The sequence below is a fragment of the Kwoniella shandongensis genome, chromosome 11, assembly GCF_008629635.2.
Source record: "Kwoniella shandongensis chromosome 11, complete sequence".
Lineage (NCBI taxonomy): Eukaryota > Fungi > Basidiomycota > Tremellomycetes > Tremellales > Cryptococcaceae > Kwoniella > Kwoniella shandongensis.
In genome coordinates this window covers 713,171-740,171 of record NC_089297.1, presented here as the reverse complement: position 1 = coordinate 740,171, position 27,001 = coordinate 713,171, and the positions used below count along the sequence as shown (strand labels likewise).

General features: G+C 49.7%; 10 protein-coding genes across 10 annotated transcripts; 4 read left to right on the top strand and 6 right to left on the bottom strand.

Annotated features, from left to right (window-relative positions):
• Window positions 1-3,121: 3,121 nt before the first annotated feature.
• On the top strand, window positions 3,122-3,967 carry CI109_106141 (uncharacterized protein; the record flags this gene model as incomplete). Its single annotated transcript, XM_032004906.1, has 2 exons — window positions 3,122-3,339; window positions 3,391-3,967. The coding sequence occupies 2 exons, from the start codon at window positions 3,122-3,124 to the stop codon at window positions 3,965-3,967; spliced, it is 795 nt and encodes a 264-aa protein (XP_031860705.1).
• Window positions 3,968-5,454: 1,487 nt separating this feature from the next.
• CI109_106140 (uncharacterized protein) lies at window positions 5,455-6,558 on the top strand (the record flags this gene model as incomplete). Its single annotated transcript, XM_032004905.1, has 5 exons — window positions 5,455-5,688; window positions 5,808-5,916; window positions 5,987-6,076; window positions 6,177-6,263; window positions 6,461-6,558. 5 exons carry the CDS (start codon window positions 5,455-5,457, stop codon window positions 6,556-6,558), a joined length of 618 nt encoding a protein of 205 aa, XP_031860704.1.
• A 419-nt stretch (window positions 6,559-6,977) lies between these two features.
• On the bottom strand, window positions 6,978-7,724 carry CI109_106139 (uncharacterized protein; the record flags this gene model as incomplete). Its single annotated transcript, XM_032004904.2, has 3 exons — window positions 6,978-7,153; window positions 7,220-7,325; window positions 7,527-7,724. The coding sequence occupies 3 exons, from the start codon at window positions 7,722-7,724 to the stop codon at window positions 6,978-6,980; spliced, it is 480 nt and encodes a 159-aa protein (XP_031860703.2).
• Window positions 7,725-8,068: 344 nt separating this feature from the next.
• On the top strand, window positions 8,069-9,567 carry CI109_106138 (uncharacterized protein; the record flags this gene model as incomplete). Its single annotated transcript, XM_032004903.1, has 4 exons — window positions 8,069-8,200; window positions 8,273-8,291; window positions 8,384-8,529; window positions 8,662-9,567. 4 exons carry the CDS (start codon window positions 8,069-8,071, stop codon window positions 9,565-9,567), a joined length of 1,203 nt encoding a protein of 400 aa, XP_031860702.1.
• A 280-nt stretch (window positions 9,568-9,847) lies between these two features.
• Window positions 9,848-13,039, bottom strand: CI109_106137 (uncharacterized protein; the record flags this gene model as incomplete). The annotated part of the gene is made up of 16 exons (XM_065967776.1): window positions 9,848-9,890; window positions 9,979-10,085; window positions 10,146-10,284; window positions 10,361-10,459; window positions 10,517-10,746; window positions 10,836-11,164; window positions 11,218-11,334; window positions 11,404-11,710; window positions 11,790-11,885; window positions 11,948-12,041; window positions 12,125-12,250; window positions 12,387-12,430; window positions 12,512-12,532; window positions 12,594-12,618; window positions 12,741-12,780; window positions 12,871-13,039. The coding sequence occupies 16 exons, from the start codon at window positions 13,037-13,039 to the stop codon at window positions 9,848-9,850; spliced, it is 1,986 nt and encodes a 661-aa protein (XP_065823848.1).
• Window positions 13,040-13,481: 442 nt separating this feature from the next.
• On the bottom strand, window positions 13,482-15,043 carry CI109_106136 (deoxyhypusine synthase; the record flags this gene model as incomplete). The annotated part of the gene is made up of 7 exons (XM_032004901.1): window positions 13,482-13,583; window positions 13,646-13,726; window positions 13,782-13,826; window positions 13,895-14,107; window positions 14,245-14,437; window positions 14,542-14,768; window positions 14,840-15,043. The coding sequence occupies 7 exons, from the start codon at window positions 15,041-15,043 to the stop codon at window positions 13,482-13,484; spliced, it is 1,065 nt and encodes a 354-aa protein (XP_031860700.1).
• A 251-nt stretch (window positions 15,044-15,294) lies between these two features.
• On the top strand, window positions 15,295-18,069 carry CI109_106135 (uncharacterized protein; the record flags this gene model as incomplete). Its single annotated transcript, XM_032004900.1, has 9 exons — window positions 15,295-15,475; window positions 15,543-15,769; window positions 15,838-16,165; window positions 16,226-16,412; window positions 16,544-16,856; window positions 16,915-17,125; window positions 17,194-17,594; window positions 17,683-17,976; window positions 18,034-18,069. The coding sequence occupies 9 exons, from the start codon at window positions 15,295-15,297 to the stop codon at window positions 18,067-18,069; spliced, it is 2,178 nt and encodes a 725-aa protein (XP_031860699.1).
• Window positions 18,070-18,259: 190 nt separating this feature from the next.
• Window positions 18,260-19,362, bottom strand: CI109_106134 (peptidyl-prolyl cis-trans isomerase H; the record flags this gene model as incomplete). The annotated part of the gene is made up of 7 exons (XM_032004899.1): window positions 18,260-18,302; window positions 18,368-18,489; window positions 18,560-18,725; window positions 18,926-18,970; window positions 19,061-19,102; window positions 19,162-19,186; window positions 19,266-19,362. 7 exons carry the CDS (start codon window positions 19,360-19,362, stop codon window positions 18,260-18,262), a joined length of 540 nt encoding a protein of 179 aa, XP_031860698.1.
• Window positions 19,363-20,307: 945 nt separating this feature from the next.
• On the bottom strand, window positions 20,308-21,749 carry CI109_106133 (uncharacterized protein; the record flags this gene model as incomplete). Its single annotated transcript, XM_032004897.2, has 4 exons — window positions 20,308-20,439; window positions 20,493-20,573; window positions 20,690-21,194; window positions 21,412-21,749. 4 exons carry the CDS (start codon window positions 21,747-21,749, stop codon window positions 20,308-20,310), a joined length of 1,056 nt encoding a protein of 351 aa, XP_031860696.2.
• A 396-nt stretch (window positions 21,750-22,145) lies between these two features.
• On the bottom strand, window positions 22,146-26,707 carry CI109_106132 (phosphatidylserine decarboxylase; the record flags this gene model as incomplete). Its single annotated transcript, XM_032004896.1, has 12 exons — window positions 22,146-22,279; window positions 22,347-22,424; window positions 22,489-22,694; window positions 22,783-23,158; window positions 23,225-24,281; window positions 24,332-24,466; window positions 24,515-24,693; window positions 24,743-25,502; window positions 25,557-25,754; window positions 25,812-25,907; window positions 25,961-26,129; window positions 26,208-26,707. 12 exons carry the CDS (start codon window positions 26,705-26,707, stop codon window positions 22,146-22,148), a joined length of 3,888 nt encoding a protein of 1,295 aa, XP_031860695.1.
• Between the last annotated feature and the right edge of the window lie 294 nt (window positions 26,708-27,001).

Sequence of the window (27,001 nt, the reverse complement as noted above, 5' to 3'; positions counted from 1 at the left end):
ACCGAAGTCCTTGGGAACCAGGTCGTTAAGCGCTCGGAGGTCGTGTATTGCTCGAAGCTTGGATCGTTCTTTGGGTACCGCCGCCAGTGGGAGGCAGAATTGCAAGGATGAGGGATCGGTGACAGCGATCTCGCCTTCGGCAAGGCGACGAGCCGTTTCAGCACGGAGGAAATCAGTCTCGCGGGGAGGTGAGGAATACTCGGGCAAATGGACGCGAGGAAGACTGGGGGGTGTGCCCAAAGTAGCTCCATTACGAATGAGAGAAAGAACTATGAAAACAAAATGAGGTTGAGGGTAAGAAGATAAGGCAAAATCCCAAGCGGGGAGTGCGGGTTGTAATGAGCCGCCCAAGGCGACCGGAGAAGGCCCGTAAGGGGTAAATCCAACGCTGGGAAGAGAATTAGGACGAGCAGGGGGGTGAATGTGAGAAACTAGCAAAGAACTAAGTATGAGGATAGGGGTTGGGTTGGCAGAGGAAGGGGTTAAAGGATCGCGAAGAGAAGCAGAAGGAAACCAGGGTGAAACGGCCCTGTCGAGGATGTGCGTAACTGTGGGACAAAGAGAAAGAGGTAGAACTAAAGGGGAGAAGGATGAGAGGAGAAGAGGGTTGCCAGCGGAGAAACCACCAGCAGCGGAGTCCTAGGCTCGCTTCGGTTTCGGACAATCCACCGCCGGATGGTTAGAGTCCCCACAGGCCGAACAGGCGTGTCGGTAGCGACAAGGCGTCTTTGCACACCCTTGCTTGGCGTTCCAATTACGGCAACCGAACTTGGAGTCGTTGTTGCCCCGGCTGTTACGGTCCCAAGCGTCGTGGGATGTTGAGGATGAGGTGAGAGCTGGTGGTCGAGACGGTAACGTGGCAGCGGGTACGGAGCGGCTGACGATAGGAATGAGGTAGTTGGTAATCGCTTCGGTATCGGTCTTGAGCCATTCCTCGCGAGGCAGCGCCGCTCCCATGTTGATTCGGTCCGTAGCAACCTTGTTATGATAGGCGTACACCGCGTGGAAATTCTTCCATTGTTCGAAAAGGGTGAGGAGGTGGAGAGCATGCGTGATCATGTACATGCAGAGACCAGGCTCGACAAGGTCGCGGAGCTGGGAGAGCACGATCCATGGCCGAACAATGGAAGCGATGGATGTGTACTTCTCCTTGGTCCGTGCGGCAGACGCGTTCGCGTCGGGGAAGAAGGCGTCGCGAACTGCCCCCATAACTTCCGAGGATGACGAGGCCTTGATGGAGGCGTTGACCTCGTCCACTCGCCAGGGGTCGAGTTTCCAGAGGTCCTTGATCTCGAATTTGTTGGACAAGATCGCTTCGAGGACCGCAGGCGGGACCGAGCGGTGCAGGCTCCTGGCAACGGAAGCGGCGGAGGTGTTCGACGTCGTGCGAGGGGCGGAGACGGACGCAATAACGTCGGCTGTGGATGGGGTGGCGTCGTAGTTGGGGAGGAGGATACCCCCTTCGCTAGGGGAAGACTCACCCTCTCTTTGTTCCAGAAGCTCCACCCTCCTAATCAGCTCCTCAATAGCCTTGCTCTGTGGGGCGAGTTTCGCGTCGAGTAGGTGACTGAGGGCGGCGAGGAGATCGTCGTTGGCTGGTGCAGGAGGCGGGCCGAAGGTAACAGTAGGAAGAGGAGCATGAGTGGTCTCGTTGCCGGGTTGGGTGGTTGAAGGCTGGACGGCTGGAGGTTGTGTGACAGAAGGTTGACTGACAGGAGGCTCGAGCGAAGCGAGCGAAAGGACGTCTGGGGGAACAGCGGCGGGATTGGCTACCAAGCGGGCGATGATATCCCTCTTGAGCCCGTCGACCGGTAACCCCGCGGCAGTGGCCCAAGGCTTGAGCTGCCTGAGGGTCTTCTTGTTGAGGACCTCGGATAGGGAAGGCATGGTATGACAACGATAGGTTGAAGGAGAGAGTGCGGAGTGGATAGGACGGCGGGTGAAACGGCCCGTGTTCGTCAGTGGAAGTGATGAGGGGTGAAACGGCCCCGATGAATAGCAGAGGGAGAACTTTGCGCTGGCAACTAGCGCAGTAGAGAAGAAGTATGAATAGATAGATATGGATACAAAGAAGAGAAATGAATATAAGACAGTATGAAGGTTGATTCATAGAGGCGAAACTCCGCTTACTCCAATAGACACGTGTCATTCCCTGACCCTCAAACACCTAACTCACCGAAATAATCTGGATCGTGATCTCGCGGGCCTTTTTCTATGATGCACGAATGTGGCACTCGCGTGGTAACTGTTACTCAAACATCAACCATAGGTTGTGGCATCTCCTTTTGGAATCGTGAGTTCGCGCTCGAGCCATCTCCGTATTCGAAACAGGGGGTGCACAGGGGGGAGGATGTCCCCGACAACGCAATGGTGACTACCGAGGAACGAATTGTATCTCTAACTTTCTCTGGATGGACGTCGGTACCTATATCGTTCCTCAACCATGAGAGTGTACCTGATCTCTGTACTGCAGTACCAAAAAAGCTTCGCTTTCGATCATCGTTCTGGATTTCGGACCTGACCAGACGCACTGATCGCTGATAACGAGAAAGGGGCCTAAAACTTGACCCACGAACCACTCGCAGTCCCGGGACTGGACATGTTCGTCTCTATCATCCGTTCAATCTCCGCCTGCCTATATACAGTTGCCGTTTGCGTTTACGGCCGATCACTTTCACCAAGTCAAGTGAAATGAAACAAGCTCCGAAACCTTTTTGCACAACACAGTAGAACAACGTACAATGTGCATCCATGTCTTTGCAGTACGCCGATGTATGCACGGGAGCTTAATGTCAAGTTAGTTGATGAGAGCCTATGTGGGACAAACTTCAGATGAGATGAAACAGCTCGCCCCGTTTCAGATCGATTAGATGTTGTTGAATCATATCTGGATGGCTGTTGGATGGCTTGGGTTTCTGAGATCAGGACTCGATGCGGGTAACATATATAACGAAGCGTTGAGACCTGTCTTGATTTTGCAGAACACATCACCTCCTCCCACTAGACCACTCTCTTTCAATCAGTTCGTCTTCTGCCGTAGTACTTATACAGTACAAACAAACAGATCTAAATAGGACAATCCCCCCTCTCGCATACTTGCCCAAATACCTTGATAACTAAGATGCCTTCCACATGGTCCCATCTCACTTCTCCTCCTCGGCCCCCTTTCCCTATCCCATTACACGACAACGTTTTCCTCCCCATCACTCCCAGTCCATTCTCCTCACTCAGACCTTCGTGTTCAGAACCGGCTCTGAACTTCGTCCTCAAAGGGTTGAGCGTTCTCGCCGACGAGCAGAAGAGGAAGGGCAAAGAGGTGAAAGTGTCAGAGGCGAAGACGTGAGTCCTTGAACCTCGTACGAAGGAGCAAAGTGCTGATATCCGACCTAGTCGTCGAAGAAATACATTGCTGGTCACGCCTGGTCAGATCTCCCGAATTAGATCATTGTCCATCACCACCCAACCTCCTCCTCAGCCGATGGTCAATTCGTCAGAACCGGTCTTTGCGACGCAACTACCACAACCGCCTCGAACTCCACTAGCGCAGACGTACTCCCATTTCTCCTCCCCTTCAACTCCTTCGTCATCCAGCACGAACTCTGACTCTGATCGTGACGACGACGACTACGAATCGGATGATGATGATTGTTCGGTATTTTCGACACCTTCTTTCGGGAGTGTGGGCGATGCTTCATCACCTTGTCCTCACGATTCATTCTCAGACGACACTCCGATCTCCTCGACTTTCCCCAAATACGTAGCAGTCAACGAATGGAGATCACCTCTGGCAGTCGAACCACAAACATCAACAGAGATTGTGAGCCGAGTGAAAAGAAGAAGGACCAGTGAACCAATGTCTTCATTATGGGAGAAAGGTGGTATAAGCCTGGGAACGGATTCGATATCGCCCAGGACGAAAATGAAGGTTGGAAGACTGGAACAGTCTCTGAGCATGACTAGTATCTAGGTTCTATATCAGACGAGGGTGATGATTTGATGACGATGACGAGTAGTTTATGAGCGCGACGACATGATATAACGAGATGTGATGGAATGATGATATGTCATGCTTCAACTATGCAGCACAACGTGCGTGCTCCGCGGCCGTACGTTGATGATCTGGAAACGACACTCGGAAGTGTGGAGTTGCCTTGGGAGATGAGCAACGATGTTCTATTTGCATGCTCCACGAAGCAAGGTCTGCGTCGCCATGACGAGTTGCTCCGATAGGTCGTCGTCGTCGTCGTCGTCGTTATAAGCATGCACTGGGACGAGATATAGGGGCCATGTCATCCTACGTGGGTCATAGCAAGACATGTACATCAAGAACATTATGGGGTGTGGTCCAATGCATTCATCGTGTCTATTATTATAGTAGACCCACCAAACGTGAATTGGACCGGCAAGTGACGAGCCGAGGTTTTGGCCGCAATCCACTCCGGTAAGAGATGGATGGATCCCGGCACTAAATCACTTTTTTTCTTTCACTCTTCGGTCCGAATCATTAGGGTCAGTCAATCAATTAGTCGGTAACATCTGATACTTGCTAGCTTAGCTCACGTCTTCAATACTAACTCATCACCATCCAAGTCATTGATATCGACAAAGCGGTACTCTGCATCACGTACAACCCGTTAAGAGTGACTGACACCTTTACCGCAACGCATAACGGCAAGAGACAGCCGGACCGCACGCCGCACGCAGCACGCCGCGAGATTACATTTACTACCACACTTGGCAATCGGTCTTGGCACATCTGGGAAACATAACCGATCACCGTTCTTACCGCCTTACCCCAGATCACTACTCAGTTAGTTATACAACGATAGATAATTCTCATCCCATAACGACAGAGACGTTGTCTAATACCATCTCTCAACAACGACAACATCCGTCCGCATCACTTTCGACGATAGTCTAGTCTAGTTCAATTCCCACAATCTATTCGAATCGAAGAGAGACGTCATCCCAAAAGCCGGCTCTTTTTCACTTGCACGCGAGATTCTATATATACACGGTTCATCGAGACCGCAAACCGCGAGTCGTCATTCATTCATTCCTCTTCTCATCCCAATCGTCACTGAACGACTCCGATCAGATCTTTGTTTTCGGTACTCGGTGACCGCGATTCAAGACATCTGTCTGCCTTCCTGTCTGTCGAAAAGGAGTATTCGGTCCACACAGGAGATTCGAGACATACAAAAAACTTAGCACCTTTACCCGCCGATCTATTCTGGGTTGATTCGATTCGTCGTCAGTCACCGCTCGTGTGTGTTTCACATTCATATCCCGTCGCATTCAACCAAATCATTCATCTCTGGTAAGCCGTTTTTACGATCGTCCTTTTCAACTTGATATTTACCATCATCACCACTCTTACCAGTTACATAACCGACGACGATACATCCAAACAACCTACACAACGTAGAAGCCCCACAGTCACATTCATTCACAATGAGTGCCGATAACCACCCATCGTCTTCTTCGTCACACCCACCTGCTCCTTCCCTCGCTCCTCCTATTCATCCATCCACATCAGAAGGCAACGCCTTCACTGCACCCGCGACAACACCATCACATCCTCTCGATCCGAACACCCCGGCTCAGACTACAACAACAACCGCGTCGGTGGAGCAATATCAGCCTCCCGCACCTGTTATCGAGAGTATCACACCTGCTATTCCCAAGGTACGTATCGAGAACCTCCTTCAGCACCCAAAATACATCAATCCACATGACGAGGGATGAAGACTGTATAGCAGGGATGTTGGGATGAGATTGCTGATCCATAGTTGTTCAACCCACAGGTCCACCTTCGAGCTCTCCTTATCTCAGGCCAAAGCCATGTATACTCGTTCGAGCCAGAGATAACAGTTGGAAGGATGAAAGAGTTGATATGGAGTTCATGGCCATCAGGTGTGTTTTCTCATAAATGTCGTTCGAGAAGGGGACGATTACTGATCATTTCCATTATCACCGACCGTAGAATGGACGGATAACGCACAACCCTCTTCACCAAGCTCGATGAGAATATTACATGCTGGTCGGATATTGCAGGACGATTCGACCTTGATGTGTATGTTCAGCAGACCTCTTCCCTCTTCGCACGTCACTAGCTGCCGAGATCTACTCCAATGAACAAGTCACTGTTACTGACCTAAGTTTGTGTGACATAGCAAATAACCTCCCGGCAAACGTTCAACCAACGCTGCCTACTGTTGTTCACATCTCGATCCGATCGTTCTCACTCAAGGGCGATGATGGTGTGTATCCTGTTTCACTACTGTTCACTGGCGATTCATGTTGTCCCGTGTCTCTCCGCCCCTTCATACCCCGAAGAGGACCATATCGACCTATGATCATGCTATCCTTTTCCCTACTCTCTCCCTCTTCATCTCATCTGCCCTCAACGGCAATCTGCTATCCTTCCGCACTGTTACTGACCTCATTCGCCCCGTAGATCCCAAGAAACCCGGTCTGCTGCACCGAACAGCTAGTGCAGCCCGATCACATCGAAACGACGAAGAAGTGGGCGGCTGTCGGTGCGTCATCATGTAATGAGCGAAGCGCGAAGCGAGGAATGTCATTCAAAGGCGGAGCGGCTGCGGCTGGGAGGGGTTCTGTATATCGGATGGAAAGGATCTAACAGGGACGTTGTATATATTTGGTTTGGTTGGTGAGATAGCACTGGCATGTGGGCTTTTGTTGTTATACCTGGAGGTCGATATCGTGGTTCGTTGGAGTCATACCTTCTTCTCTCATTGCCTCTGTCCGATCTGGACGATGGACATGTGTATTCTAGATATATCAACGAGCGAGACGGCTCTCATCTTGTTTGTACTTATTCGGGCTAGGGTTTTATTTTCTGTAGAAAGATCAGTATGACATACGAGCTGTATCCAAGTTACACGTTGATTCCGCATCGAAGGAAGTTTGTCCATTCAAGGTCTCAATGATGCATCTTCCACGAAGCTATCTCATCTCATCTCACCACCTCCTTCCTTCTCCCATTCTTCTGGCGTCTTCAATCTCAAACTGAGCGCATGCAGACCTCTCTCGTCGAATTCTTCTTTCAGCAAGGCATTGACCATCCGATGTCGGGCGATGGCAGTTTTACCCTTGAACGAAGGGGATACGAGGTGTATAGCAAAGTCTACGTAGCCCGTCAGTATGCAGTATGCAGTACATGATGAGCTTTTGATCCTCGACCGTCACTTACGAGTCTCGCCGTTACCTCCTCCTTGAGCACGCATCGCTGAGTGATGAGCATGTTTAGATGAATCGTTGTATACTCTCAGCAAAACAGGTTGGAAAGCTTCGAGTATCTACACGATGGTGTCAGTTCCGCTATTGCTATCATTTCGGGTCCCATGAAGGCTCAACGTAGTACAAGACTGAGCTTCGAATGAAGTGATAGTCAAGATACGTTCCGTCTCTCTCCTCTTTCCTTGCTTGTTGTCTCCCGCTGAACCTTCCTCACGTCCCACTTCCATAGCACGATAGAATGGGTAGGAGCTCAAGCTCACCTTTTGCTGTATGGACGTCTCGACTGGACCTGGTATTCTGGTCGGTGATCTCGTACGAGACGAAGACCCAGCTTCACCTCCAGATGCAGCAGCGATGGACGAAGTTGACATCGTACGGACCGAGGCGTTGATGATGGTAGTTGGCTGTCGTGCGACTCGAGGTAATGAGCGTGTCAAGAAGGATAGAGAGGGGGTCATCGGTGAGAGCTCGATCAGCGTTGTTTTCAAAGTATAATGCAATATGCTTAGTAACTCATACGACAGCGATGTCGAACAGCAGATCATTGATTAGATGGACAGACCACTTCCCAAAAGTCAAAAGGACGTATTCGTTACGTAACTTGATGAGATTTAGGTGGCAAATGTCAGTCAATCACTTCGCTGGTAACTCACCCAAGTTGTGAAGATGTTTGCTGCTCCGTCTCTCTTCGTCTCCTTTACAACGCTACACCTTGCACACAGAAAACCCCCAAAACCACTCGGCGCTGACCAGACTCGCTTCTGGTACAATTGACGCCTAAGGCTAGCTCCAGGTTCGCACGATGGCACCCCTTCTCACTGAGGAAGAATCCGCTCTTGATCCATATGCGACTTTGGAAATATCGACCGACGCAACTGAGAAGGATATCAAGAAAGCGTTCCGACAACGAAGTTTGAAATGTCATCCTGATAGAGTGAGTAACTTGCCTTGGTTTTCCTTTTTTGTATGATAGGCCTTATAGCTGACTTGTTCTCTGTCCCTCCAGAATCCCACACCAGAAGCAGGTATGTACCACTACTCCCTTTTGCTTTTTTCCAATCACTATGTCGCTCATGTATCATCCGAGCTGGAACTGACTGATCATTTCGTCCCATAGCGATCTTATTCCGTCAAATATCCCTTTCTCTCGAAATCCTCATCGACCCTTCAAAGCGGAGTTATGTCGATAACAAGCTCGAATCGGATAGACGGAAGAGGGAACAGTATGCTGCAAGTGGTGCGAAACGGAAAGCCATGATTGATGTGAGTTTCACAATTCGTCTTCCTCTCAACTACCCCTGCTCTATCCTATCATTACCAAAGTATCCCGTATCATATCGTTTTCCTCCACCGACGCTGCCTGATCGAGCTGACATCTACTTTTCCCGGTTACAGGCCCTCACGGCTCGAGAGGACGAAGCGAAGAAAGCGAAAGTTGATCAAGTCAAACGACGTCAACAACAAGCTGAAGAAGAGGCTATAAAAGATGCTGGAAGGAAGATACTAGAAGAAGCGCAAAAGAGAGCGATGGCAGCGAGTGTCAGCGTGAGCGCAAGCGCGAGCAATGGTGCTGCTGCTGCTGGAGGAGGAGAAGGAGGCGCATCAAGTTCGAACGGAGGTTCGAAGTCGACTACGACTACGACGAATGGACAACCGTCTATAACTTCTGTAGACTTGACTCTTATCCTCACTTTCCCCTCGTCGTCAACCTCAACATTATCTTCCTCTTCGACCGAACTACAACAAACCCTTCGAGGTAAATACGGACCCATATCACATCTCGTCCTTACCGATCCAAGTACAACTACTACCGCCAATAATACGACCGATAAGAAGAAGAAGAAGGGGAAAGGACGGAGAGCTGTTGTAGAGTTCGATAGAGGTAATTGGGGCGGTTGTTGGGCTTGTTGGAAAGATCATGAGAACAATAAAGGGCTAGAGGAAGGGATGAAAGTTCGTTGGGCGGGTGGTGCGGTTCCACAATGGGTAGAATGGGCATCACGACAACCCACATCAAATCCAACAACGACAAAGACAGAGACAAATGGTCATGCCAATGGATCTACGTCAACACCCAATGCTGCTTTTGGGTCAGCTCCATCATTCGATTCAGCTCCTGATCTGGGAGGTGCCAATGGTAACGGGACGACAATGGCAGAGCTGCTTGCTCAACATTCAAAGACGAAAGAGACCAAAGCAAAGAATGAAGAGTATGAGAGTATGACGTTGTTGCGGATGAGACAGTTGGAGAGACAAAGGTTGGAAGAACAGATACGGAGAGAGGAAGAGGGGGATGATTAGGCGAAAGAAAAGAAGGCTGAATAATGTTGTATTTTATCTATCTATTTATCTACATCTACGCATAGACAACGCATGATGTACATTGCGAAAAGACAGCATCTGTCAAAGTTTTAACACCACTTTGAATGAGATTCGAGCCCTCAACAACGACGACCACATAAGAACCATTTTCAACTGTTTTTCGCATGTCAGGTTTTCAACTTTTTTTATCTATCGAATCAACCTTCCAAGCGATCCATCCATCCTTTCCTTTTCCTCACTTTGCTCGTACCCACTACGCTCACCGATGTCCTCGATGGGGATTGCCGGAATTTCTCAGCTCACTATTGGGTCAAATGGACGTATATCAGCAACATATTTCGTAGATGGTAACATGGCGCAAGGTGATTGAGGAATGAAACGGGGACTCACTTGAATGTCGCCTCGATACAATGTTTGATCTCGCGATACGATACGACGAGACAACTTTGATCGTCTCGAGAAACAAGCATAATCCTCTCGTCCAACCCCGCATCGAGCTACAAAAAGGAAATTCAGCCTGAAGCCCTTGAATGACCGGTGGTTTGATCCCTACTCACCTTGTTGAGACATGTCAGGACATGTGATAAATCGAGGATAGGTGAACCGTCCACGCCTATCGAGTGGAAGACATAATCTCTAAACAGTTTGAGGATATACCTATCGCCCGTATCTGACCATCTGGGATCGAGCTCGAATCTGTATCGATGACCATCACAATTAGCTAAGGATTCGAGGATACGTCCGGCGTACAGGATAGACGGTATCCACTCACTCTGCTCGTTCGTTGATGAAACCAAGTTTCGTCAAGAGTCGTACGATTCGTCCGTTCTCCACCTCCGCACTCAATTCATTCTCCAAAACATCTGAGTAGCTACAAGCGAGAAAGTCATGTCATCAGCTTCGATAAATCACCACTTTGTTTACTCACTTCTGCATTGCATCCAATTCATTCAAGATCCTAGGTCCCATCATCTTGACCACATCATCCACGCTCTTCGGATGGGTACTCTGTGTTATCAGGTAGATCACAAGCTGTTTCAGATCCGGTGAATAGTGTCGGCCGATATGATCGAGAGGTATGGCGGGATGTTGGCCTGGCTGGAAGAATTCGTAGCATAGAGTGATGATGAGTTTACCTAGGGATACAAGATCTTCTTGCTATATTTGCATTTGGGCATGTTAGCCAAACAGCTTTCTGGTCCGACAACGAGGGTCATGGGAGATGAACAGATGGACAGAATACTCACCTGATGTATAACGACGTTCTGAGCATCAAAGGCCAGTACATCCAAAACACCACATCCATTCAACCTTATCCGATTCTTCCCTGTGATCAACACCTTGCTCGGATCCAGATTCCTCGCCGCTAGATTCGAACTGTGTATGGCCTTGAGCGCATTGGCGATCTGGGTGATGTAACTCCATACCACACGTTCGGGGATCGGCATGCCAGATCGTCGTTTTGCAGCAGCCACCGAGGCCAGGGTGTTGGGACCATTCTGATCAGGAGCTGGCGAAAGGTGTTCTTCCCACACAGTGGAGGACAAGGGATGGTAGTCGTACACCAGTATCAGAGCTACCGTGAAGTCAACAATTCTGTCCGTGCCTTGTCACAATACCAACACTCACAGTTATCGTTGAAGGCTTTGGTAGTGAAAGCCTCCCTCAGTGTGACAATATTGGGATGCTTGATTCTCCTCCAAGTGTCGATCGATCCAAAAGCAGCTTCATTGACCAACTTGAAACCTACCGATACCAAATATCATTAGCTGGTTTCCAATCGCGGTCGTTATGACAGGCGGACGAGTCACTCACCTTCTATCCGCCTCAAACAGTAGACGTTCCCGTCGACCGAGCTGACGGCCTTGTAGACCGGTGCAGGGTGACCATACACTTTACTCGGGGTTGTACCTTGTGCTGGACCGATGGGGATAAGGGAGTGATATACTCCTAGTTCTGTGGGCAAGCCAGCGGCCGAACCAGATTGAGTTCCGGTATATACCGCCTCTTGGCGAGATTGTATGATACGACGTAGATCGTCCGGGATGAAGAAGGAATTCAGAGGGTGGTGGGTTGCATTTGATACGTGCGGTAGAGGCGATGTGTACAGATGGTGGTCAAGCTGCGAGGATCGCTTCTTCAGTCACTTGCAAGAGAAGAAGTCTGCCGTTCGTGAATGAACGGTGAGAGATTGCACTCACAGGCTGACGAAGAGGTTGCCCTGACATGTACATGCTCCCATCCATCCCACTAGACTGGGTTGGGTCAAGCGATAACATCGATTCGTCAAAGTTGATCTGTGAAACATGTCAGCCGGTAAGTCGAGACGATATATGCAAGCCACACTCCGCCAACTCACGGAGACGTCCTGTCGAGGCAGGATACCACCTGCATTGTTCAATGGTGGCCAATTGGGTGTTTGAGCACCAGTAGACACAGCGGGCGTACTTGCTCTACACGAACGATAGTAGGATGATGTCAATTTACGTCGTCGTGCCTTCAAATTGTTGTTGGCGATATTAAAATGACAACATACCTAGGCGAAGCGCTCTCGGCGATGGGGGTCTTTGGCACGAATACAGGTGCTGAGAGATGTTCAGCTCCAAGACCGAAGGATGACTTTGACTCCTTCGAGAGGGGAATAGCGTTCGTAAGAGCCGGACTGCTATGTGAATGGTAGGATACGTCGATGAGTGCGGTGGACGATGGGTGGGTGAATATCGGGATGGTAGGAATAGGGAATAAATATATCGTCAGCAATCCCCCTGCATGTCATGGGATGACTGGAGATCACTGACCTGCCAGACTTGGGCGTAGCGATACTATTCGGATCTGTTCCAGGCTACAAGACCGTCATGAGTCAGTTCAGCTATGCCTCAATAATGTGAGATGTGGTCGGCCGAAAGTCCAGTCGCGAACGTACAGGAGGGTGATAGTACACGCACTGTAGCGATTGTTACTTGTCAGCTACTAGACTTAAACAGCTAGAGGGAGAGGAGACGTACACCAGCATCTTGGAATTTACAGAACCTACAGTGACGCAAAGAAGGTCAGCCAGTCCGCAGATGTAACGACGACGACAACCGTGGGGGTAGTGTCATAGGTTGTCGAAGGTCAACCCAGAGAGGGGGTGTAGAGACGCGAGGACATACCCATATATCATTACATTCCTACATATTCTCTGAGGTGTTTCTGTGATACGCATCGTTGCACAATTAGCACAATTGACCTGCTTGCATCTGTCGCTCACGACAGCTGACTGAACAAGCAATCCCGACCAACCTCTCTTCTTCTCACTCCCCGGCGCAGTTGCGTCCTTCGTCCCGCCTCCAGCTTTGGCTTGGTCAAAAGTCTTCCCCGTCGAAGTGCTCGTGGTGGTACTAGTTGGACCAGGACCGGAAGGAGGACGAACAATTTGAACAGCAGCGGATTTGGTAGATGGTCCTGCCATTTTGGGAATCAACGTCGTCGAAAGAAGCGCTATTTGCGAGGAGTATTCCAAGGATACAAAAATACACGACAAGAAGGGCGTAAGCGAAAGGCGAGGGAGAGAAGACGAATGGAAGAGGGGAAGGGAAAGAGAGACGGTGGATGAGGTATGAATAAAGGAGGAGATGGAGGTGGAGATGTGAATACAGGTAGCTAGCTGGGCGACGACGCGACAAGCAATAATATAATGTTGACGAGTGGAAAACAGTAGTAGTGGCACACTATGACTCATCGCTATCACACAGCGTTCCATTTATGCTGATATTCGTAATTCATGCATGCAAAGATGAGTCGGGATGCGATGCGTGTGCTCTTCGATGCTGTGTATACAATTATGTAGATGCTATGAGATGTGAGTTGATGTGATGAGACGTATTATGTACAGTCTACTTTCTACGTGTGTTCTACGCCGAGGTCTCCTTCTCCTGTGCGTTCTGTTCCCAATGGGCTTTACCGAAAGTGGCTGCAACCACCATAGGGAACACGAGCGTCGCGTCGGCATACACCTGTAGAGCGCGACACGTCGTCAGCACAAACGATATGTTATATGGACAGCGGGCAAACTCACTTTGACACTTTCCGCTCCTGCTCGGATCTTGCCCCACGAGACGGCCTCGTCAGGTCGAGCACCAGAGTCTGACCCGTCGTACTGCAATGATCATCAACATCGGATCAAGGTTGTCCGAAACGTGGATAGTGCTCACCTCCTGTCCCGTGTTGATATAAACGGCAAAGTCCGCTCCATTTCTCTGTTCATCCAAACCGACGTCAGCCATTTGATCTCCGACATTAACGTCAATGTTGGGAGCAGACTCACAAATAACATCGCATTCGCAATCTGGTGTTTACACACACCTCCACCAAGAACAATCATACCGGCCTGTTTCGATTTGACGCTCATATCGTTCAATCTTCGAATGTCGGCCACGATGTCGATACTGAGTTGTGAGGAAGACTTGTAGGTGTGGAAGTAGATCATGTCGCCAAGGGACCCGTCTGTCAAGGCGGGACAGAACACAGGGATGTCATTCTGCGAGTGGGTAAAGTCAACTCCGATCATACAGATAGACGGTACATGACAGGGCAAGGCAAAAACAGCACAATCAGGAGAAGGGAAGTTGGTAGATCGGACCATTGGAGAAGCCTCAGTTAGTACTTGTAACACACCTTGTAGCACCAGTAATACACGCTTTCCTCGTTGTTGATCTCTTTTCCAAGTCTCCTGATCACAGAACTAGGCGCCCATTTCACTCCATCCTCTTCTTGCTCCTTCACCATGACATCTAGAATAGGTACGACCCAATCTTCGAATGCGCAATAGTTCGAATTGGGCACGAGGAGATTACCGATCCTATTCAGGCTGTGTGATACAAATCACTGGTCAGTCTGATTCCTACCTGGACACCATCCCACTCGATAGTCAAGTCACACCTAGGGTGGGAACTGAGTAAAACGGGCACTTACCCCTTCTTTCTCAACTCGGCACCATCGAGATGAAATTCACCCAGCACGGTCGATCCTAGACACTTTATGAAATCCTCCTCAATACCACCGGCAGTCGTGACCAGACAATCTATCAATTTGTATTGTGCGAGGAATCGTAATATCTCTCTGAGACCGGAAGAGATCAAGTTCGATGTGTAGCCAAGGAAGAGTGTTAAAGGTTGATCTGGATCTGAACGGCGTTTCCTCTAAAAGCGAGAAGAGATAGTCAGCCTTTGTCTGTCAAAAAGGTAACAGATGACTGGAGAGTGATACATACCATCTCCTCTACAACATGTATAGCTTTGGCGAGACCGGTCGCTTGGAATCCGATCGTCTCGTAACTCTTCAAGAGATCTTGAAGGTCAATGGGTTTACTGAGATCTGGTCCTTTGATATGCACCGCGTCGTCGGGTAACGCCTCTGAGGGCATAAGCACGCTCTCGTGCGCTGTCGAGGTGGAGGCGGCTGGCTGTGCTGACATTGTGTGTATGTTTTTGACAAGTGCGCTAATTGACAATAGCGATGAGAGCAAGAGGTTGGACGGTAGATATCCAAAAAATATCTTGCTCTTGACCACCACAACAATAGATGTTCCCCAACGAGTTACGTAATTATTTGACTGCTTCGTTGCAATCGCGTCAATACACAGTGTGCCCCTATCTGATTTCAGTGCAGGTAGTATCTGTTACTACACTTTTCCCACACTTCGATAACCCTATTCAATAAATCAGAATGATACCTCGACCCTCTTCATCTTCCATACCTCGTCCTAACGTACTTTCATCATCGACAAGTCATGGTGTACCTACTAGTGGTGGAGAGTCTTCCTCTTCTCGATTAAGAGCACCTTTGAGAGCTTCGACGACAACAACGACTTTGGGAAAGAGAGGCGCGATGGATGCAGGTTTAGATGGTGAGTAGACTTGTCTCTCCACCGACATGCTATATTCTGACAACGCTCGTTTCTGTCGGTGTTGCAGACCCGATGGCCGCACGTAAGGAATTGTCGACGTTGCGATCTCGCATGACGACCCTGGAACGACATAACCATACTCTACAAGTACGGGAGAGCGAGCTCAATTCCCGTGTCGAAGAGCAAAGGATCGAGATTGAGAGACTGAAAGCGGAAAGGAGGGTTTTGCATGAGGGTGAGATGCAAGAGAGGGAGATTGGAGAAGAGCGAGAGAAGGATTTCTATGATGAGAGGGTGAGTCACCCTAATTCACTTTCCCTCTCTCGCTCGTATAAGCTCGTACTCATCGATCTGTTTCGTAGAGTCAAATGTCAGAAGAGATCTCTTCTTTGCGACAACGCAATTCCACACTGTCAGACTCGCTCGAACGTCTCAAGACAGAACATAATATCCTCTCTGGACGACATTCCACCTTGACGCAAAATACTAACAACGAAATCTCCCTCCTCACTTCCCGAATCAACGAATTGCAGAAGGAGAGAGACGAGCTGCGGAACTGGGAAAGAAGAGCAAGGGGTCTAAGTATCGAGCTCGAAGAAGAGAGGAGGAGGGCGATCGAGAAAAGGGAGAAAAATGAGGCAGCCCAGGAAGATAAACGAGTAGATGAAACGCTGCAAAAGGAGATGAAACGTGAGTTGCCATCACTCAAAGCATATGAAAGGTCCGAGTTGACACATCCGTTCGATGCAGGTCAATCGACTAGTCTTGCGACTTTCTGGAGGGAGAATGAGAATCTCAAGACGGAAGTGAACGAGCTGAGACAGAAGAAGAAGGAAGTGGAAGCGGTGGAGAGAGCCGCAAAAGAAGTGGAGAGGTCCTTGAAGGATGAGATCAGGATATTGCAGGATCAGCTCGAGCGAGCGAGACGAGACATGGAGTGAGTATCGCTGCCTTGTCATCCCACTTCTCACTAGACATGGCGCCGCAAAAACTACGCGGTCTTCGTTCCTGGCTATTGCCATGTCACGACTACTTCATTCCTTTACAGCGAAGCTGACATGCCCACAGCTCTCTCACACAGACCTTCCCCTCCACTTCTTCACCTTCCACCACATCCGACGAAACACTCCGGGCTAGACTTGCGACCCTTTCTACCCTTCACAATGAGACAGCTCAAGAGCTCGCGACCCGAGAAGCATCGATCCGTGATCTTCAAGCGAGACTTTCAACGTTAGCCGAAAGTTCCAGAGCTAGTATTGGCGAGTTGACAAGGCGAGCGGAGGAGGCAGAGAGGGAATTAAGATGGGCCAAGGAGGGGAGAGCTAGCGCGGAACGGAGGGAGGAGATTGCTAGAGCCGAGGCGGAAAGGGTCAGATCGGTGGTGAGTAGATCCATTCCGATTTCAAGGACAGGCAAAGTCTGATGTGACATTTCTGCAGGACGGCCCGAGCATGCCCGGTGGTGTTGGACTCGGTGACCAAAGTGCCAAAGTCCGAGAGCTTGAATCGCTTGTGGAGTTGTATAAAGGAGAATTGGACAAGATTGCGAGAGACTCCAGGGAGGTTGAAGAGAAAATCGCGAAGGGGATGGGATTGGTCAAGTCTGTGGATCTGGAGACCGCTCAGGGACGGATCTCGCAACTTGAACACGGTAAGTCAAACAATGGGCATGCTCATCGCCAAGGAGACTTGCCAAGCTCACTTATGATTTATTTTCAGACATCTCCTCCCTTGAGTCAACCATCTCCGAGCTCACCTCGGCCAACACCCGCCTTGATGCCGAAGTCAACGATCTCATGCGGCGAGTCGCTTCGGGAGAATACAACCCTGCCACCGAAAGATGTTTGGAGCTGAGAGCGAACCCCAGTGCCAAGATTATGGCTATTAGAAAGCAAGAGTTGGACGATCTCAAAGCTGAAAACGATGAACTGTTGGAGAGGATGAGGGAGTTGGATGAGCTAGTCACGGCGGGTGGTGCCGCCCCTCTCGATGCAGAGCATGGTCAAGGTGAGGAAGAGGGTAGAAACGGATTGGTACCCAGGATCAGCTTTGATCGCTTGCGAAGGGAGAAGGAGGAGATGGAGAAGGCACATGCGAAGCGACTGTTACGATTGAAGGAGGTGAGTTCGGCGTGGTACATCACGTATTCATCAGCATACTGCTTTATCTTTTCGTTGTGTGCACTTGCTTACTGTTGAACCGTTTCAGATCTTCGGAAACAAATCGAAAGAATTCCTGGAGGCGGTCTACTCCCTCCTCGGCTGGCGGATCAAATTCGACGAATCAGGCTCTGATATCCGACTTACATCAATGTACGCCCCCAAGGGCAAGAGTGGTCTAACTCTCAAATTCGCAAGTCAGGAAGGTCATTTTGGTACGATGCAAATGAGCGGGATGATGGCGAGGGGTCTGGAGGAAAGTAGACATTTCTGGATAGTCGAGAGACAGAGTGTGCCTGGGTTCTTGGCACAGGTCACCACGGAGATGTTTGAGAAGACAACGGTGGGTCTCAGTTTGTTTTGTTTGTATCACGTTGCATAGCTAACTTTTTGCAAACAGATCGGGAGAGCAGCTGGATACGTTGGGTTGGATTAGGTGGTATGGATTGACGGGAATGCACGACGATCAATCAGAGCAGGGATTGAGCACATGTGGGACGAGGTCCGTTGTTAGTGATATGATGTGATAGAGCCATCGAGTAGGATTCGATTTCCGCTTTAACGGGTATAATGCGTCGTGACGAAAATGCATAATGATAACAACTGCCCTTCATCCACCGACTTGCTTACATCTCCCCACACTCTGCTATTCTAACCACCAACTTTGGTCTGTACGCGAAGCAGAAATCGTCAGTTGATAGCTTACATGACAAGAACCGAACGCAGCAACTGACCTATTGTTGGCTCCTGTAGGAACATTTTCTATCTTTCTGACGGTCAACAAACCGTCGATGACTCTACCGAATACACAATGTTTGCCATCGAGGAATTCGGCGGGTGCGCAAGTGATGAAGAACTGTCCTCACAAGAATATCAGCATTGACTCGTATTCGGGTGCGGAGGAGATATTATGCTGCGCGACATACTTGACATCCATTGGTTCCAGGACCTGAATTGGCCATACTCAATAAACCTGGTCCGGTATGTTTGACCTTGAAGTTCTCATCTTCGAATTGTGCGCCATAGATTGAGAACGAACCAGTACCGTCGTTTCTGAGGAAATCACCACCTTGAATCATGAATTGGGGGATCCTGCGAGGCGGTCATGATTCAAGATCAGCTAACAGCGTACTTGACCAAGCTCATGGTACCGAATGAGGTAGCTCACACTCTGTTTGAGTATCGTCAAAAGGCATTCGATGTGAGTATGATGAGATGGTGTTTCAGTAGACTTGTCAGTTGATGCTTTACATTACACTATCAATCACACTTCGCAGCGAGCCCTAACTGACCGGTGGAAAGTTGCCTTTTTGTATCCTTGCGGAACGGAGTTTACTCTATAATCAGGAATATCAGCTATCAATTACTTCCGACCTGGACTATGACAAGTGAAACCCCTCTCGCATCATGGACGAGGACGCACGTACCTATGTTCACCTGTACACAGTTGTCTGAAATTCTCTGCTGTCCTGATACAACGGTATGAGCTCGTGCCCTCGATATCTCCCTAGTGTGGGGAGTAGCTCACTTTGGTGTGATATCGCTGAACAGTTCTGTGAAGCACCAAGAAAAATCAGTCAAATGCAGTCTACAGGATAACATGGGATGGCCGACATGGAGGAAACCACTTACCCATCTTGATTCGACCAGCTGGCGTATCACCTATTGATATGTCGAAAAACACAATAGGGCGTATCACGCCAGCAGGAGGGTCCAGTGATGATGCCATGATAAGTCTGAGTGTGTAGAGTAGAACCGAAGTTGAGGTCGAGCGTAACTTATGTGGGATAGATTACAAGTATAACTTGTGTCTTTGTGTATGGTGGCAATAATAGCGAAGGAGGTGAGATGTGAATGCGGGGCACATTACGCTGTTTGGGATAAAATGTGATAAATCGCAACAAGGGGAAATTCAAAAGTCGAGCGAGCGGTGGATTCGGTGTATACTCGCTACCGTCGTTGCTGTTGGTGTTATTGATCGCTACAACTTATGACATCCATACCAGACCAGTCGACTGGACAGAGCACATCACCATGGCACCAAAAGCCAAGACAAGGTGAGTTTCCGTCGCCGCCTGTCTCAGCATTGCACTCCCCACTGCAGTATCTCGCCTATCGATCTGTCCGCCTTCTCATCCACTTCGTCGTGATTCACCATATCTCATCTGCAAGACATTGCATTCGAAGGAACCTTCCCCAATAGGATGTTACGCTGATATGTCCTGACCTTTCGCACAGACGAATCCTCGTCAAACTCGTCTCGACAGCGCTTACGGGCTTTTTCTACACCACCTCACGAATCAGAGTGAGCGAGAAGTTGGCCAAAATCAAGTATGATCCAGTTGGTGAGTGTCGTGTCGTCTTCGTCTTCACCGTAAAGCTGTCACACACCCAATCATTGGCGTTGTAAAGCTGAGTTGAGCTGATCCATGGTGTTTACGGGCCGTAGTGAAAAAGCACGTTTTGTTCACCGAGGCGAAAATCAAATAGTCCGTCTTGTCAAGTCAATCAACCACCCGTCAATTCAGGTATCAATCTATCATTTCCGCTCTACTGCAAGAAGATTGATTGGTTTGAGTGAACGATAAGGACAAAGGGGATAGGACACGCGCACAGATGGAAGAAGTACAACGCAACCAGAGGATATACCATGCATCACATACCCGACTCCTTCTCACACCTCTCCTCGAATAAGGACGATCATACTTCCTTCCTGTATCGCTTGTCCTACAGATTTGGACAGCTCGAGGGGGGTCACTGTTCTTTCGCCATCGGGTGGTGGATAGAGGGATAGTAGTCCAAGCGCCTGAGTTAGAATGGTTAGCTCAGCTGGAGCAATTGATAGTTCGAGGAACCCACCTGAGCCGGATCATCAGATTTCGGTCTGGGTACTTTGGCTTGAGCAATAATTAGGTCCATGACTTTACCAACTGGCGTGTTCTGTCCGTGTGAGAGATTACATCAGCATCAAGGTACAAGGCAGTGATCTGAACGAGGCAACCGAGCTGCTCGGGCCGTCCACATATCTCAAAGCGATATCACTCGCTCGCACTCACCACTCCTATCCAGACCCTTTCCACCTTACCAGTCCACTTCCCACCATCCTTCCACCCTTTCACGCCTTTCCGTTCCAGATCCACACCCCATTCGAAAAACCTCTTCTCGTCGTCTGCAACGCTTCCACTCCCAGTGGGTGATAACGGCTTAGCACCCATTTTAATCTTCCGAATTTGGATTTCCCACAGTTTCTCAGCTTTGGTCTTAGGTTTTTTACTCGCGCTCGAAGTTTGAGCTGTAGCATTCTCGTTTGAGGTCGAAAGACCACTCGTGCTTGAACTAGACAAAGTCGCCTGAACCGATGGCGGTGATCGTTCCGGACTCTTCGGTCGTTTCTTAATCACCTCTCTCCCTGGAGGAGGTTTGGGTATCACCCTCCCCACTTGTTCTGGGAAATGTTGGGCTAGTATCTCTTGCGCTTGAGTCCGACGTGAGAGGAAAGCGTCGTATCGCTTTTCGTGGATTAATGGAGCGGAACATGAATGGGATGTTTGGGCTCGATGTCTATAGTCCACGCAAACACGATTGGAATTAGCATTGATCCTACATGAAGCTAACGGTCGATCGATGTAAATACTGGGAGAAGCATAAGGCCGCCCCTCATGGAACAGGTGGCCAGCATCGACGACACGTCGCCTGGCGGTTCTTGCGCTGGCGTACTTGACATGAGGCCGAAGTCCGGACATACGTTGGTCATTGGATAGTCGAGAAAACCACTTACGCTACGCAAAATCCCCCACCACACCCCTCACATCTCACCTCTTTCGCGATTCTCTCCCTTTCCTCATCATCCCCATCCCCATCCCCACTCCCACCACTCAACCCCGCAACACTCTCCATCCTTTCCCTCTCACATTCTCCAAAATCACATAATCTCTTCCCCCTTCCCAATTTCCCAATCGCACTTTTACTTGTATTCGATGACGATTCGCCTTGCGTACATGTATGTGAAGTGATATGTGTACCACAATATGGGAGAGTACAGTGTGGACAGGTAAATGGGAGGAAATCAACAAGAGGACAGACACTACATCGATTTCCAGCTGAGAGGAGGGACATCTCGCGTCGTGGTGCAGCGGTTTTGAGGCCGAGAGAGATCTGCGATCGATGCGAGATGGTGGTTGATGGAAGCTGACACGTTGGTTGTGGCTGGAGATTCGACTCGAAACTTGGCAACTATTGAAGGTCGTGCGAAGGCAGAAAGAACGGCGAAATGAACATGCTCTGCGAGAACAACAAGTCGCACTGGACCGCTCGAGTGGAGGTGAAGGGAGTTTGTCGTTTCAATTGCCCGACGCTGTACATTCGTCTCGACATGCCACTCATAATGCATTTTCGTCATGTTCATCAACTGCTTTTGTTATGTAACTTGTTCTTGATGTTCTGATTGTTTGGATGGTCTATGGTACAGATGTTCTTCCTCCCCAAAAACCCAACCCACTATGCACTTCGGTCTCACTTTCGAGTACTTCGTCCTATGCCCATTCCCATTCTCACAAGTGTTTCGATGCTCGCTCGACCATTTTGAAGCAAGTCTTCGTCCCATGTCAAAGCGCCTTTCTCGAATAAACAGACAATGGTGGAACCTCCTGTATCATCGGCCTGGATCAGCTGGTGCCCTCAACCTTTTGAGCAGCAGTAGTAGGTGGGACATACCAAACGCAAAGTATCCCAATTCGTCGGCTCTATCGACTTCCTGTCCTTCCTCAACGGAAGTCAAGATACTCCCAACCACTTGACATCAAGTCAGCATATATCCACATTCACATATCGCTCTTTGATGGCGCTCCCTACTCACTCATAGCTCCCACCCAGACCGTCATGACAAGACCGAAGTCCTCCGTTTGAATGGGTACAACCTTCCTCACATTCTCTCCATACACATCTAGTGTGGTACGGATAGCTTGTGGGTTGACGGTGTAGTATTCTCCATCGATCATGGTCATCTTGCCAATCTTGCCTTTGACCGGGGAATGGAACCGGTGGTAATCTTGAGGTGCGAGTCTGTAGCGATAGATAGTCAGCAAATGTTCGTCCACCTTCTTATCGCAGGAACAGCTTGTCAAGTCTGAGATATAGAGAAGCTGCTCACCTAAAGATTGCTAACGCCCCACCCTCATACCTATCCGCCACATCCTTGTAATTCGGACCCAACAGCCTTCCCACTGTGAATTCTCTGCCCTTGATCCAGATTTGCGTCGCCTCACTAACAGTCTCAAAAGCCATCATCCTAGAATCGGCACACGATACCAGTCGACCAGGATTGTCTGGCTCTTCGACAGGTCGCGCATCGGGTTTGAGTTTACGATAGAAGAACTGGTTGAAGGTCTTGAAAGAATCGAGAGGATCTAGAATCTCATTGACGTCGAGTCGGTGGAAGGCTATGAAGCCTGGTATATCGACTACCGATGAGGGCGAATCGTATTTCAATCCCTGCTTTACCGAGAGCGACTTGAGCAGCTTTCGAGCTGTCAACAGGCTAATAGTAAGCACAACTAGGACGAACGCCTGAGATTGTACGAAAGATCACTTACCCCTTGCACCGTGCATGCTCGTCTTCGCTCCCTTATACAACACTCTGATACCCAGCCTCACATACACTGCCATCTTCTCTTCCTGCAATTGTCCAGTTATTCTGTCTTGCACAATTACATTCGCGCTGTTCGCTCCCAGCGCATAACTTCCAATCGCCACCTTGTTCACGATCTTTGACAAGAACTTTCGTTGAGCTTGACTGGAAGTCACATAATTGGCGGTGACGATTCGGTCGACTCTTGACCAATCTGCAGAGGCACACACCGCAAGATGGGTGACGATATCTTGTTCCGTCTTCTTGCCCAATCTAGGTCGATGGCAAAGAGGACAGGTCTTGATATTGATAATTCTCTCACGATCGTCCGGTGAGGACGACAAGTCGCCCTCAGCATCGTCCGCGTCGGAAGAGACAGATTGAGGTGTGAGAGCGCCGTTGGCGGAGACAGTCGTCCCATCGAAAGATGCAGTCCGCTCGACTTTGACAGCAGGGACACCAGCTTCTTTGTCTTCCGCTTTGATTGGCACAATGTTCCCTGCGGCTTCGTCACCATATGTACCCTCCTGATTTCTCGGTCGACTGTTTCGGATGTGATCCGCCAACTCGTCTGGGTCAACCGGGGACGATATATTGCCGGCCGGTCCAACCATGTTCAGGCCATGCTCGGCAGATTGGGCCGCAACAGCGGGTGTTGAGGTTCCAGTAGTGGCGAAATCATCGGTTGCGACTTTCTGTTTTTCGAACCGACTCTTGGTCACTTCTCCCTCCAAACATTTGATGACTTCCTCGATAGTCAATTCATCCTTGTCTGCAGACTTGCCGCAGCTTGAGAAGTAGCCTTCGATTGTGCCACGCGTAAGGGTGGAGCCAAGCGAGTCGAGCATCGCCGTAAGCTCAGTGATAGACATAGCACCGGTATCGTCGGCGTCGTACTGTGTGATATACTGTCGCCAGAAGCGTTGACGAAGAGCATCGTATGGTTCATACTTGGCCCGGATGGTCAGTTTGGGAGAATGTTTCGCTTCCCACGCCACGTCTTTGTCGGTTGATATGGGGAGCTGCTGCGTGTCAGCCCGTGCTCCGGAGTCAAGCGTATGCTCGGACGTACTGTAAACTCCTTCATCTCGTGCTTTCCGTCCACTTCCTTGTCATATAAACCGGTTTCGGCATCGGGTTTGGGAGCGTCCGCAACCAGCTCACTCAATGGTAAGGTACATGTGCCGACCATATCGTTGCCGGAAACCTGCGTCATTGTGAGCGATAGCTGACGTACTCAACCACTCAAACCCACCTTGTCCCAATCCAGCACCGCGAACTGCATGGTGTACGAGCTCTCGTGCCTCCTAACGTGGAAGAGGAGCTTTTCGTCCCATGTAGGATTGAGCGAGTGCCGAATGACCCTTGTTCTAAACACTTTCTTCCCAAACGAGATCACGACAAAGGGATCCATATCGAATGATACCCTCAAGGCTGTCTTTGTGTCAGCAACACACAGAAACCCGACACGTGGACTGCTCACCATTCTTCAGCTTGGGCAAATCAGCTGCTCCCTTGATCTCAAGAATGACGATACCCAGGACCTCTCTGCCTTGAGCAGCATCAAAGTTGAATCCCTTCTTCTTCTTACTCTTCTTCTCTATTTGTTGCAGCTGGTTCTGCGAACCAGTTCTGCTCTTGCCACGTTTGAACAGAGGTCGACGCGTCTTCGTACCACCAGGAGTGGTGATTGTTGGCGTAGACAGTCCCGAGTCGAGACCGCTTCTGCCCGTAGTTGCAGAATCAAAGTATCCCGGAAGAGATGTTTGGCGGGAAGGCGTTCTCGGCATCGCTTGACTGTGAGAAGGCGTGAGAAGACCAGCCGTCTTGGGAACTTGGTCTTCGCTAGGTCGTTGAGGTACATTCGCAGGTTTACCTGAAGGAAGACCGGCCGTCTGACCGCTCATTTTCTCGATGAGTGTTTCGACCAAAGATGGCGATTCGCTGGCAGGGATTTGATGATCATCTTCTTCATCTACGGCATCCTCGTATTCGTCCGAAGATGAACTCGACATGCCGTCGTCCGAGAGAATGTCGTCTTCGTCAAAGTCTTCTTCGACTTCAGCTTCAACTCCAAGGCGATCCACTTCTGAGGAAAGAGGAGATGTCTTGTGGTTGCCCGACACTGAATTTTTGATAGCCGCTTTGGCACTGCTGAAACGACTGATTGAGCTTTTCTCACTTTCATCAGACGCATCGAAAGTCGATTTCCGGCGCATCTTGACCGTTCCGATTCCTTTGTACTGCGGATGGGAACAGTCAGTCGAAGCATGAGTTTGACAAAGGAGTCAACTCACAGCAGGTACACCAAGTACTCCGATGGCGCCTCGGCCAATAGTAGCTTGCTCAACCATAGCACCGTAGACCATCCTTGCTTTTCTCAACGTATCCTCGTTGGGTGAAGCATTCTTGGAGGGGATGAAGCCGATCTGGAAGGATACAGTTCCAGACACTTGGTGTTTTCGGCGAGTGGACAAGAGCCGATGAGTGAGGATCTAATATTCACATGTCAGCTAAAACGTATATAGACAAGATGACTATATAGCGCTCACGGGCAGGTCTTCGCTCCAGAGTTTGACATCTCCGCCAGGGAACCAGTCTTCAATTGGTATCGCCAGCTCTCCCATGTATTCCTTCCTCATGAGGTCCTGAAGTCACGTCAGCCCCGAAAGGTATGCTTCTCGCATGGAGCTGAGCTCACCTTGTCCCAGAGCACACCTTCCAGACCTCTACCGCCAACGACGCCCGACAAACTGTTGTAGAGCGGGAAATCGAACGTACTTGATTCGGAAGGGAATGTCGGGTTGAGGGTTTTCTTCACAACGGGCGTGGTCTGACGTGAGGAAGGTGGCATTAGGAGTGATAAGAAGCTACGATCGTCATACTGCGTTAGTCTCGTTTCTCCACCGACCTCTCCTTGAGGTCGAATATGAGGAGCGAGAACTCACGGATCACTCGTGCCACTTCTATCCTTGGCTACTAGATCTTGCGCTTTGACAACTCTGACTCTGAGCCAAGCTGCTGGTTCTTCCCCTTCGAGGGGTTTACGAGGACCCCTAGCAGCTGAGGCTACTTGCGTAGGAGTGAGCGTTGCTGCCTCACTACTGACCGGCATATGTGAATGATGTAAATGATGACTCCTCCTTCTCCTCCACACCCCACCTCCACCACCACCACCACCATTGGAAGAACCAGTCTTCCCTTCCGCGATAGATGGGGCACTACTTGAGTGCTCCGTCGATGTCGCTGTCGATCTATCGGGCGACTGACCTCGGGAAGCAGAGTTTGATCGAGGTCGATTACGGAACGTTGATGCGGCAAGTTTGAGCGGTTTGGTAGCTAGACGTTTCAGGCGTGGATGCGAGCGTTGTGTATTATGACGAGCTTGATCGTTGGCGTTTGCATTGGAATCCGATAGAGCCAGAGCGGCTTCCATATCGGGCGCCATATTGTGAGAACGACAGGGATACTGCTAACGGAGGAAACGCGACGATGGTGAAATATGGTTGAAACAATCCGACTAGTCACCGTTCATAAGGGTTGTGCTCGGAGTTGGTGGGATTGGAGGGGAGCAAAGGTCCAAGCTGTGTCGTAAGTCCACGCCGTGTGCCCGATTGGTGACCAATGAAACAATGCCAAGATGTACAGAGGGAGGGAAAGCGAAATCAGATCGTCGTGTGTATATGTATTGATCTCATGTATGTTGTCAAGGAAGATAGTGTGTCTTTCGGTTTCCGATTTG